This window comes from Cebus imitator, unplaced genomic scaffold (genome assembly GCF_001604975.1).
Source record: "Cebus imitator isolate Cc_AM_T3 unplaced genomic scaffold, Cebus_imitator-1.0 Scaffold20, whole genome shotgun sequence".
NCBI lineage: Eukaryota > Metazoa > Chordata > Mammalia > Primates > Cebidae > Cebus > Cebus imitator.
Window position 1 is genome coordinate 8,741,689 of NW_016107335.1, and position 12,518 is coordinate 8,754,206.

General features: G+C 60.2%; 1 protein-coding gene across 8 annotated transcripts; it reads left to right on the plus strand.

Annotated features, from left to right (window-relative positions):
- The first annotated feature begins 1,748 nt into the window (after positions 1 to 1,748).
- Positions 1,749 to 11,092, plus strand: ZNF467 (zinc finger protein 467). Of its 8 annotated transcripts, none has more exons than XM_037735791.1 (6): positions 1,749 to 2,231; positions 4,286 to 4,360; positions 4,634 to 4,693; positions 4,801 to 4,917; positions 6,139 to 6,249; positions 9,057 to 11,092. In XM_037735791.1, the coding sequence occupies exons 4-6, from the start codon at positions 4,824 to 4,826 to the stop codon at positions 10,571 to 10,573; spliced, it is 1,722 nt and encodes a 573-aa protein (XP_037591719.1). In that variant the 5' UTR covers positions 1,749 to 2,231; positions 4,286 to 4,360; positions 4,634 to 4,693; positions 4,801 to 4,823; the 3' UTR covers positions 10,574 to 11,092. The 8 variants fall into 8 exon arrangements, with proteins under 8 accessions (XP_037591719.1, XP_017376392.1, XP_037591713.1 ...); XM_037735774.1 differs by lacking the exon at positions 4,634 to 4,693 and adding an exon at positions 3,855 to 3,965 and having other exon boundaries at positions 1,999 to 2,231; XM_017520907.2 differs by lacking the exons at positions 1,749 to 2,231; positions 4,634 to 4,693 and adding exons at positions 2,588 to 2,762; positions 3,855 to 3,965.
- Positions 11,093 to 12,518: the final 1,426 nt, after the last annotated feature.

Here is a 12,518-nt window from a genome sequence, read left to right on the forward strand (position 1 = left end):
GGGTTCCTGAGTCTTTGATATGGGGGGGCAACATGTACCCTTTTCTCCAGGGTCCAGATTCTTGCTGGGGATGATTATGCGTGGCTGGTTGGGCCCACCCTGTCTCCTTCTTCGAGGGACTTCTAGAGTCTTTGGGGTCTAGAACTGGGAAGCCTGTGCTGAGGAATGACAGGAACCTCTGGAAAGACAGGGCGGGGGAGCCAGCCCCCCCAGCCCTGGGCCAGAGCTAAGCCGGATGAAATAATCCGAGAGTCAGGCTGGGAGTGGCAGTGACAGGCTCCACGGGGGAATCCGGGGTCCATCCGGGTTCCAGCAGAGCTCCGGGCACACCCGGACACCCGCGCTGGAATGCGGCCTAGACCTCGGATTCCACGTCCCTCCGTCTCCTAAACCTGGTATCCCTCCGAGCATCCTATAGAGCCGTTCCACCTGGGGGAGGAAGGGGAATACTGAGGACCAAAGCTGGGCTGGGCTCTCCATCTCCCGGGTTCACACTGATCCTGGGACCAAAAAAGGGTCCAGAGTGAGTCTCTCAGGCGGTCGGTCACGGATGGCTGGGATCAAACCCCCTCTGGAGTCCTCAGCAAGGGCCACACTCACACCCAGACACCCCCTTTCCTGTTTACACACACGCACACTCTCGCTTTAAGTCTCACAGCACCGACACAGGTGCTTGGCCACACCCCAGCACGAACAGTGACACAAGCCGCTCCAGGGGCTCCCTTCAGCCTGCAGGCAGAGGAGCCTTCACAGCTGAGCCTAGGGATGGGGTACTCTTCCAGGGACTCACCCCTGTGGTGGGCTGCGGTGGCAGAAGCTCAATGGCCATGCACCCACTCCCCTTTCGAGCCTCATTCTCAGCTCCGGATTCAAACTGAGGCTGATCCGCCAGCACTTGGATTGGGAAGCGACCCGAGTCGCAGTCACCCTTTCCCCTAAAGGGGCAGGAGGGAGTAAGCTGGAACCCAGGGGAGTATGGAGAAAGCTCAGGGAGAGGAGACCGGGACTAACAGTCCAGACTTCAGCATCTGTGGAGCTTTCAGGAGCGGGGTGCAGCGGGGACAAGGCCGAGGAGACACGTCGTAACCCAGGCTGGGACGGCGAGGGCAGTTCCCTGAGGAGCTGGCGCTGGGGCTCACGGCTGCCCTACACATCTAACTCCAGGTGGTGTCCGGGCCAGCAGGGCCTCCTCCCCGCCAGCGTCTCCCGCCCAAAGAGCCCTCCCCTCTCTGCAGCCTCCACGCAGACCCTCCCCGGACCCTGCCCTCAGAGTCTCCGCCCAGCCCCGTCCCAGCCTCGCCCCCCGGAGCTCCAGACCCGGCCCGGCCTTCTCCCAGGGGACCCGGCTCAAAGTCCTCTCCCCAGTTTCTACTTCGAAGGGCCGGTTCTCGCAGGCACGGGCACAGCCCTCTCCCCCGTCTCCCCCAGCGGCTCCCGCGGCTGGTTTCGAAGCGGGTCCTCGGGACTCCGGGCGAGGGGCTGTGGGTCTGGGTGGATCCGGGTGGATTCGGGTGGAATCCGGGTGGAGAACGGGGGCGGGACTGGAGCTTCCCCTACCGACCACCACCCCCCCGGGGCCGTCCTCCCGCGGGAGTGCGGCGCTGCACACCCGGCTAGCACCGGCGAGTTAGAAACCGCAGCGCACGACTCTCTGGCTCCCCCGACACGCCCCCTCCTCGTCCCCCCAACTCCTCCTCGCCCCCCCACCCGCTCGCGCTCCACCTTTCCCCGGCTCCTCCCTCCGCGGCCGCAAGCACCCTCCCTCGGCACCCTTCCCCGCAGCCCGAGTGCCCTTCCTCCCCAGCTTCCTCGCCCTCCTCCACCCGCTCTCCCATCACCCTCCCCTCCCCTCCCCGGTCCCGAGCTCCCACTCCAGCACCTACTCCGGAGAAGGGGCCTCAGGACCATCACCTGCCCACCTAAGCCTGCCGTGCTCCCTCCCGGGGCCCCACTCCTGAAGCCTCCTGTCCCTGTCTCCCCCAGCCCGGTGCGCCGGGGCTCCCCTCCCGCTCCTCGGTCCCTCCTCCCTCACGGGCGCGGCTTCCCGGCTCCCGCTCCCCGCGCGTCTATCCCTCTCCTCCCCGCGAAGTTTCGGGGCTGTCAGTCTGTCAGTCTTTCGGGCCGTCAGCACCCGAGCGCAGGCGGCGGGCGCCATTGTGAGCAGAGCCGGCGGGGCCGGAGGCCCGGGCGCCTGGGTCCCCGCGGCGCGGGCGGAGCGGCCGGCCCGCCAGGTAAGGGCCGGGGAGGCTCCGCTGCAGGCGGCCCCGCCCGCGTCTCCCTCCGCGCAGCGCTCGGGTCGCGGCGGGCTCCGCGCAGGTGACAGCGCCGGGGGTGGGGGCGCGAACGGCCGGCGTGGGGGAGGGGCATGGTCGGGGGAGCTCGGGGTCTGGCCGGAGGGAGGGCAAGCCCGGCGCGGGCGGGGTGAGGCTGTGGGGGTCGAGGGGACCGGGTGTGGGGACTGGAAGTCGCCCAGGCGGCGACTGGGAGGGGGCCGGGCGGGAGGCAGGTGGGAAGGGGCGGGCGGGCCCCGTGGGGAGGGGAGAGGGAGTGTGGGAGGGGGCCGAGGGGGAAGGGGAGGAAGAAGCGGGCGCTGGGGACCGGGCCGCTAGGGAGGGGAGGGAGAGGAGGGCGCTGACAGGTGAGCCCCGGAGCCGGGGAGGAGGCCGGGACCCGGAGTGACGTCGGCGATCGGAGCTGCTCGGGAGGACGGCGGGGCAGGGAGGTGGAACTGAGGGTCCGGTCTGGAGGAAAACTTGGGAGGGGTGAGGAGAAGTCCGAGGGGAGCAGGCATGGGGAAGGGGCGCTCCAGGGGAGGGGAGAGGCGCGGAGGGGTGTTCCGAGGGGAGGCGGGGTGGGAAGGACAGGACCCGCGGGAAGGTCCAGAGCGAGCGGGTCAGTCCTAGACCCCCAGGCTTGGAGGCCGGAGGACCCGGGAGCTGGGGAGCGGCCCGGGAGGGGGAGGGGAAGAGCGGTTCTGGGGACTGGGGACGGGGAGGGAAGCGAAGCCGGAGACTGCTGGGGAGACAGAGGGGGAAGGGAGGCGGGGGCCTCGGAGGGGAAGGAGAGCTGCAGAAGGGAGGGAGGGAGGGGGAGAGCGGCGGGGAGACGGGGAGGGTGTAGGGCTAGAAAGGGGGAGGGGAAGGGAACCGAGGTGAGGCGAGGGAAGGAGAAGGAAGGGAAACCGGGGTGGGGGAGGAGAGGAGGGAGGGGAGGGGAGGGGAAAGGAGAACGGGGTTGGGGAGAAGAGCTGAAAGGAGGAGGGCGGGTGTTGGGGAGGAAGGAAAAGAGGAGGGGGAAAGGAAGGGAGAGGGTGTGCAGCCGGGGAGGGAGATGGAGCGGGGGAGAACCGGGAGGGCAGGGAAAGGCAGCCCGGAGTCTGGGAGGGGGAGGGGAGCTCTGCCGCCGAGACGGCCGGGAGCGGAGGGTCGGGGAGGCGGTGGCAGAGGAGGGCCGACCCCGAGGGGGCCTCGAGGGGTTGGCCCTGCCGGGCGCGGGCGGGCGGAGCCGGAGGGCCGGGGGCGGGGCCGGGGCGGCGGCCCGATTCGCGGGGAGAGAGGGCGGAAGGCAGAGGGAGCGGGAGGGGCGGGGCAGAGGGAAGGCAGCCGGGGAGATGGGGGAGGGGAGCCTGCTGGGGGAGGGGCGGAGGAGCCGAGGGAGGAGGAGCAGGGAAGGGGCAGCCCGGGCGGTGTCTGGGCCTGGGGCAGCCCCTCGCGGATAAGCGGTGGTGTTGCGGTAGGGGTTTAGGTAGAGGCGGTCATTTTCTCCCTACAAGAATCTCCTCTCGAGGACCTCCCCTAGCAGTGGCCCTAAAGTGACACTCACCTCCGCCCCTGGGCTGGCTCCTGTTTCACCAGCTTGGGCAGTGACAGCTGGAGGGCCTAAGAGATGAAGTTTCCCACTCCCCACCCTGGGCCCTCACCCTGCAGCCTCTCCCTAAAGAATCAAATGCTTCTGCACTTCCCCAGGCAAGGACACTGGGGTATGTAGTTGGGGTGCTGATGGGCTGGGGCTGGCGCTGAGAGACCTGCCAGGTGAGGGGTGGTGCGGCGGCGGCTGGTTTCCAGAGCTGAACAGAGCTGGCAGAAATGGCTTCAAGGCCTTCTGGGGCCACCTTGAAAGACCTTGGTTTTCTGAAATCCATTTTCCCTAATTTCCCCCACCTGTACCTAGAGATATCCCTTTTGGAGCTCCTGGGCAGAGTCCACAGGGAGAGGTTGGGCAGAGGCAGGCCTCAGGTGGAAGCTGGCATGGGAAAAATCTGAACATGGCTGTCTTTTCTCCATAGGGTCTGTGGCCTGATCCCAGGAGGTGCTACTCTGGGTTGCCATGAGGGAGACCTTGGAGGCCCTCAGCTCTCTGGGTGAGCTAGCAGAAATGAAGGGACTTGAGGAAGGGCTTAGGAGGATTCAGGGGCATCTACGACTCATACAGCAGAGCCACCCTCAGGAGGCTGCAACCCTGAGGCCCCAGGGGCCGTCGGGCAGCCTCCTTTTCTGTAGCATGGGTTCTTAATGCCTGGGACACGGTGGAGGCTGCGCTCTAGAACATATGCACACTCCCGCACTCACAGAGCACAGTGATATTTACATCTGTGCTATCTCTTCCTTCTGTCCTTTTTGACTCTACTCAAAAGGACTGAGCTTGATACCTGTCTGTGTCCATGCTGGTGAGAGTGCCTGTCCTTCCTGAGCAGGTTGGGAAAAGCCTCTTGGGCAGGCTGGGAAGGGGAAGAGCCCCCGCCTCTGATTACTTGTTCTGTACTGGATGCTTTACTTGGACCCATCCTTCTGCCTGTAACAGGATTCTCTGTGGGACAGCCAGAGATGGCCCCCCAAAGTGAGCCCAGGGAAGGATCCCATAATGCCCAGGAGCAGATGTCCTCTTCCAGGGAAGGGAGAGTACTGGGCGTGTGCTCAGGTAGGTAACAGGAACCAGGGAGAGGCTCAGGGAGGAGTCTGCCTGCTTCCCTCCCTCCCTCCCTTCTTCCCTTCTGTCCTTCCTCCCTCCCTCCCTTCTTCCCTCCCATCTCTCCTCCCTGCCTTTCCCTCCCTCCCTCCTTTCCTTCCTTCCTTCCATTCATTAAATATTTATTAAGTACCTACTATGTGTGGGGTGCTATTCTAAACATTTGGAATACCTCAGTAACCAAATAGTCAAAGATCCCTACCTTCAAGGGCTTAATCCTAATGAGTGCAGAGAGTCAGCAAACAATCAATATAAAAATAAGGAAATTTATGAACTATGTTCAAAGATGACAATAACTCTGGGGGAGGGGATGGTGTCTGGTGAGGGGGTTGAAGGGGCTGGGAGTGGGCGGGGCATGTTACAGGGTTAAATAGGGTGGTGAGAGTAGGTGTCTTTGGGAAGGTAAGATTTGTGCAGGATTTGAAGGAGCTGAGGGAAGCCAGGCATGGTGGCTCATTGGGAGGCCAAGGTGGAAGGATTGCTTGAGGCAAGGCGTTCGAGACCAGCCTGGGCTACATGGTGAGACCCTGTCTCCACAAAAAATTAAAAATTAGGATGTAGTGGCTTATGCCTCTGCTCCTAGCTACTCGGGAGACTGCGGCAGCAGCATCCTTTGAAGCCCAGGCTGCAGTGAGGTATGATTGTGCCACTGCCCTCCAGCCTGGGTGACAAAGAGGACCTTTCTCTAGAAAAAGAAAAAAGAGGTGAAGGAGGCAGCTCAGCAGATTTGGGAAACGTGCCTCAGGCAGGAGTACAGCCAGAACAGAGCACTAAGGCAGGAATGTGCCTAGATTTGGACATCCTGATCCTCCCCAGTGATTTGCTTGGAACTAGGGTCCATCTGTGGGCTGGGAAGGCCCCAGCCCTTCTCCCAGGGGCCTCAGGTCAGGGGCCTTCCTTGCTTCCACTGTCTTACGTACACATATTCCAGAAACTCCTCACAGTGGTGGCTCTTGCAACCTGCATACCCTTAGCAGCTGCCCTGCTTGAAGGAGTCTGGGCAGTCCCAGGGAAGCTGGGAACTCAGCCCCTGAATTCAGGTAGGATGTGGGAGGAACCCTGTGGGGTGGGCTGGAGCCAGGGTTTCAAATGCTCCTACTTCCCAGCACCAGTGGGGCCCTTTGCCCATCTGTGATATCTCCAGAGTCCTTGAGGTATCCTATTCTCTGCCAGGACAAGAGGCCCTCACACTGGAGGAAGGTGCCGGCACAGAACAAGCCAAGGCCCCCTGCAGAGGCCAGGCGTGCACAGCACAGAAGGCTCAGCCTGTGGGCCCCTGCCCAGGTGAGTCTTCCTATCACTTCATCCCACCATGGGTTCAGGCCAAGGGAACAGGGGCCCAGCAAGCTCCAGAGCTGCTATCTCATGAGGCAGGTCATCCCCCGAGACAGGCAGTCCAGGGCCTTCCAACTCAGAATGAGTTCAGGCCCTGGTACCTTTCTGCTGTAGAGCTTCAGTGCCCAAAGGGAATTTCACATCTGTAGATGGCAGGAGTCAGAGAGGCTGGTCCCCAAAGAGAAACACAGCCTCCCTTCAAGTGCCTTCTAGAAATCCCAACTCCCCCTCCTTATTTCCCCCAGCCTAAGTCTAATTACAGTTGCCAGGAAGATACATGGCTTTGACCAGCCTTTTCACTGCCTCTCCCCTGACACACGCCCTTCCCAGCTTCCACAGATCGGGAGGGCACCCAGATGCTCCACATCTGCCATATCCAACTCATCTCCCCATACCCAGGGTGATCAAACTGCTCATTCTCTCTCAACAATCCCACCAGTACTTCCTTCCACTGGCACCATCCTTACTGCCTTTGCCTGAGGGATATCATTTCTCTAGCAAGGATTTATTGAGTGCCTACCACATACAGGCTGTGTTAAGTATACAGTGGAAAGAGATGAGCCGTAGAGTTACCCGGACCTGGTTTGAATCTTTGCTCTGCACCTCCTAGCTGAGTGCCCTCAGATAAGCTACTCTGTTGCCGGGAGCTTTAGTTTGTGAAGATTTGTGACAGTGTGTGTACACTTCATCTGTAGTTGGTCCTCAATAAGTGGTGGCCATCCCCATTTTTATCAGATGCAAAAAGACACCTTTCTTATCAGACATAGAAGAAATGGAACACAAAATGTCTGCTCCCCAGAAGATAAAATCTGTTTGTGATGACATTAATATGAGCCAGAACAAAGAATTAAAAGAACAGTATAAAGGCAAGTTACAAATAAGTACAAAAGTGTTAACAGAAGGTGCTATAGGAGTTTATGCTAAAAGATCCGCATACATTGGGAATTTGTCAAAAAACATTAATCTGTGCTGCATTTTGAGAAAGGTGTAGATGTCAGTTCTGAAGAGGGTGGGGTGGAGGATGGGAAGACATTCCAGGCTGAGAAGACCTTGCAGCAGGAAAAGGGAGGAGAGCAACTTGGCTGAAGTGGAAGGTCCATGCCTGGGAGAAAGAAAGTTGGACTAGGTTGGGGTGAGCCTCAGATGCAGCTAGAACCTTTTTTTTCTTATAAATAATAGGGTGCTGGGCTGGGCACTGTGGCTCATGTCTATAATCCCAGTGGCTCAGGAAGCTGGGTGGGAGAATTGCTTGAGGCCAGGAGTTCAAGACCAGCCTGGGCAACACAGCAAGACCCCATGTCTGAAGACATAAAAAATATGAGCCAGGCATGGCGGTGCACACCTGTAGTCCTGGCTGCTTGGAAGTCTGAGGTGAGAGAATCACTTGAGCCCAGGAGTTTGAGGCTGCAGTGATCATGCCATTGCACTCCAGCCTGGGAGACAGGGCAAGACCCTGACTCAATTAAAAATAAATACGAGCTATTGATGGTTCTTGAGTAGAAAAGTGAAGAGTGGCACAATGAAGGTGAAAGCAGTATCACAGTAGGATAAGTAGACAGGGGTTTGGAGTCAATGGGCTGATAAAAACTGGGAGTACCTCTGATTGTGGAAGTCCACATGTGATGGAATCAAGGCTCAGGCCAGACAGGAACTCAAATTACCTGGTTCAGTGTCTCACAGATGAGAATCACTTTGGGAGCTTTAAAGATGTGAGCACATTCATGGGCCTTGCCCCGTTTGTGCGTTTTCTCCAAGTTCCCCAGGAGCTGAGGGCGCAGCACCAGGCAAAGGAGCTTTAAACTAATCCAACTCTTATAGAAAGGCAGAACTTTCTAAGCAGACTAAGAAACGTAACTCAAAGAGGGTAAGTGACTGAACCAAAGTCACACTCCTAGTTAGTGACAGAGGAGAACCTAAGTGGGACGCTCCTGTCTGGACCCCGGGCTCCTTCCTCTTGGCTGGACTATTGCAGCACCTGAGAGGGGGAACACTCCAGCAGAACCCCCTGCAACCTGCCCTTGGGCTGAGGCTCCCCCAGAGCACCCTCCCTGCTTCTCTGGATTCAGGGTTCACTAGTTCCCCAGGCCCTGTAAACTCCATCCTGTTCTTCCTAAATGAGGATTTATCTTCAGGCTGTGACAGCAGGAAAGAAGGGAGTAGCAGGAATATGAGGGCACCCTGGTTCCGTGGCCGCTAGAAGCAGGGTGGGCTGCGGGTGGCGGTTAGAGAGCAAGAGAAGCAGCCCAGGTGAGATGTCCAAGGGAAGGAGGCTCTAGTTCTAAGCTTAAAGTCAGCCAGGGCTGGGTTTGGGAAGCTCAGGTATGTGGTGAGAAACCTGAGTGTGGCCAGTTTGCAGTACCACGGAGAGCTACTGGACGGAAGGTGGAGACTGAGGTCCCAGAAAGGCAGTGTTGGAGCAGGAAGATCTGGGCCAGCCACCAAAGGGATGTGAACCTGGAGTGAAGCAGGGGACTGAAACTCTGAGGACCTTCCTCTTCAGGGGTGCGGGAGGGCTCCTGGGCACCTGCAGGTCGGGAGGAAGCCCCCAGGAGGGATGTGGCGTTCACACAAATCCGAGGCTGCAGAGAGTGCAGGAGGAGGACTGCGAAGATTTGCGGATTTCGTCACTCCAGGAACTGCTAGGTAGAGTGGACAGCAGAGCCAGACCGCAGGGCTCCAGGAAGTGGAGATCCTGTAGTTAAATAAACGTTGCCGCATGTGGAGCACAATACACAATTCTTGTTTTGACTTTTCAGGAGACGAGTGGATAATTCGGAAGGTGAAGGTGGAGGATGAGGATCAGGAGGCAGAAGAGGAGGTCGAATGGCCCCAGCATCTATCATTACTTCCCAGCCCCTTTCCTGCGCCTGACCTGGGGCATCTGGCTGCCGCTTACAAACTGGAGCCGGGAGCCCCGGGGCCGCTCACTCTGTCCGGGTGGGCTCCGATCCCCGAGAAGCCCTACGGCTGCGGGGAATGTGAGCGGCGCTTCCGGGACCAGCTGACGTTGCGACTGCACCAGCGGCTGCACCGGGGCGAGGGCCCCTGCGCCTGCCCGGACTGCGGCCGCAGCTTCACGCAGCGCGCCCACATGCTGCTACACCAGCGCAGCCACCGCGGCGAGCGGCCCTTCCCGTGCTCCGAGTGCGACAAGCGCTTCAGCAAGAAGGCCCACCTGACCCGCCACCTGCGCACGCACACTGGCGAGCGGCCCTACCCATGCGCGGAGTGCGGCAAGCGCTTCAGCCAGAAGATCCACCTGGGCTCGCACCAGAAGACCCACACCGGCGAGCGGCCCTTCCCCTGCACGGAATGCGAGAAGCGCTTTCGCAAGAAGACTCACTTGATTCGGCACCAGCGCATCCACACGGGCGAGAGGCCCTACCAGTGCGCGCAGTGCACACGCAGCTTCACGCACAAGCAGCACTTGGTACGGCACCAAAGGGTGCACGAGGCGGCCGGCCCGGCCCGGCCCTCTTCTGACGCGCCCGCTTCTCCCCATCCCACCACCCAGTCCTCCACCCCATCCCCTCCTGGGCCAAAGCCTTTCGCCTGCTCGGACTGCGGCTTGAGCTTCGGCTGGAAAAAGAACCTCGCCACGCACCAGTGTCTGCACCGCAGCGAGAGTCGCCCCTTTGGGTGCGAGGAGTGCACACTGGGCGCCACCGTGGATCCCGCCGCCGCCAAGCCCCTGGCCAGCGCGCCTGGCGGACCAAGCTGCGTCCCGGTATCCGATCCTGCGACGCCCCAGCGCGACCCCTCGGGCGATCGGTCCTTTTTCTGCCCGGACTGCGGGCGCGGCTTCGCCCACGGGCAGCACCTGGCGCGGCACCGGCGCGTGCACACGGGCGAACGGCCCTTCGCCTGCACGCAGTGTGGCCGCCGCTTCGGCTCGCGGCCCAATCTGGTCGCCCATTCCAGGGCCCACAGCGGTGCCAGGCCTTTCGCCTGCGCTCAGTGCGGCCGCCGCTTCAGCCGCAAGTCGCACCTGGGCCGCCACCAGGCGGTGCACACCGGCAGCCGCCCCCACGCCTGCGCCGTCTGCGCCCGCAGCTTCAGCTCCAAAACCAACCTGGTCCGCCACCAGGCGATCCACACGGGCTCCCGCCCCTTCTCCTGCCCGCAGTGCGGAAAGAGCTTCAGCCGCAAGACCCACCTAGTGCGGCACCAGCTCATTCACCGCGAAGCCGCCCCCGCGGCCCCGGACGCCGCCCTCGCGCCCCCAGCCTGGCCCGCTCCCCCCGAGGTGGCGCCGCCCCCGCTCTTCTTCTGAGCTTTGTTCTCACCTGGTCCCTTCCTTTGCCCACAGTTCCGAGAGGCCCGTGCCATGAGAACGCCTGACTTGTGCACTGCGGCCTGTGCTGCTGCCGGAAGGCTTGGCCCCCGCGGGACTCCTGTTTCCTTCCCGCAGTGTCTGAGTCCGCACTGCGCTCCCAGCTCCGACCTCCTAGGGCAGAGTGCAAGCGAACCCGTGCTGGGAACAGTTGAGGCTGAAGTCCTTGCAAGGCTCCCACCCAGGTGCCCCATCGGAAAGCAGATGTTTCCAGCGCGGCCTCGACTGGGGCGGGAAGGAGTGGTTATCTACGTACTTAAAGTTTCATAAAAACTAAAATCACAAAGTTCCGGGGCTGTTACATGAGTCGGGGGAGGGAACCCCTGACCCTCCTTGGCCACTGTCCCACCTCCATCCACACATAGACTACCCCCCTTCCCTTTCTGTCCTGGGTAAGTTACATTTAGCCAGATGCTGTTAATTGCTTCTCCCAAATCAAAATGTAATATACGTATTCACCAAACTACCACCCTGGCTCCTGCTTCTAGCTCTGAAGTATAAGGAAGGATGTACATTAGGGTGTATTTCTCTTGTGCCAGGTGTCACAGGCTGGAGCAGAAGCGGGGCAGGCCGTCCTTTGGCATGGGCTTGGGAACTCTGTGCGGCCTCTGTTTGCAGCTCTCTCCGGGGTTTGGAGTTCAGGGCATGAGAAGGAGGTGTCGCGTCCACTGCAGGTGAAGATTGCTTCCACATCGCACTTGCAGCAAGTCCTCTCTTGAGGTTGCTGGGTCCAGAAGCCTCTGCATTGCCCTTCTCTAGCCTAGGCAGGTGCAAGAGCTGGGGCTGCCTGGCGGTGAGCAGAAAGGGTAGGATAATGGGGCTGGCAGTGATTATCTTGGGTTTGACCCCCCTCTGCCTCTCATGGGACTTGGAATGGAGCATTACCCAGTGAGCGGGGATGAGAGGCCAGAGCAGTGGCCTGAGAGATGGAAGGGCCTTTCACACCTGTGAAGGAGTTTAGACCAGGTCCGAGGAAGGGGGAGCCCAGCAGTGTTATGTGGGGAAGGAACAGGGCCCCACTTACATTCCTGCATTTTGGAAAGATGTCTGGCTAGACAACTCAGGAGCAAGACTGGAGGCCTGCGTATCAGTCATCCTGGTGACAGGTGGTGGTGACCTGGGACCATAGTTTTGTCAGAAGAAACAGAGAAGTAATGGATTCAAGAGACACTTAATAGGCAGAGGACACAGGACCTGTTGACTAGTGTGGGTGGGGAATCAATGAGCTCAGCCCGATTTTTTCTGCTTAACGCTGACTGGATGGCAGTGGCATACTCCCAGAAGGGGGATGCAGGAGGGGAGGTACAGCTTCATGCTAGGGGTACAGTCCTGGGTCTGCTGAGTTGTGAGGCCAGCAGGAAGTAGGCTGTGTGGGTGGAGAGCTCAGGAGAGGGCCGGGCTGCAGACACAGACCTGAGAACCATCCACATGTGCTCCTGAAGCCACGGGGGAGTAGATGATCTTCCCAAAGAACCAAGTGTGACATGAGAAAGTAGGGGCTTGGGACAGAAGCCTCTGGGATGCCATTAGGGGATGTAGAGAGAGGCCTGTAAACAAGGCTGGAGAGTGGGGGTACAAGGGCTGGACAGGAAGGCCCCAGGAGAAGGTGACAGAGGAGCCGAAGAAAGACCGCTTCAGGGAGGAGGAGGCTGCTGGAGGCGAGAGGTCACCAAGGCAAAAGACTTCCCACCCCTTTGGATTTTGCTGCAAGCCAAATCCAGTCTTGGTGAGAGCAGCATCTGGAGCAGTTGGGTCTGAATTCAGATCACAATGGTGAATTAGAAAAGCAAAGTCCCAGAGAAGGTAGGCGACAATGAGACCTGATCTCAGGTGAGGGAGGGACGCTGGCTGGGAAGCCTGTCAGAGGAGGCATGAATGTAGGTGT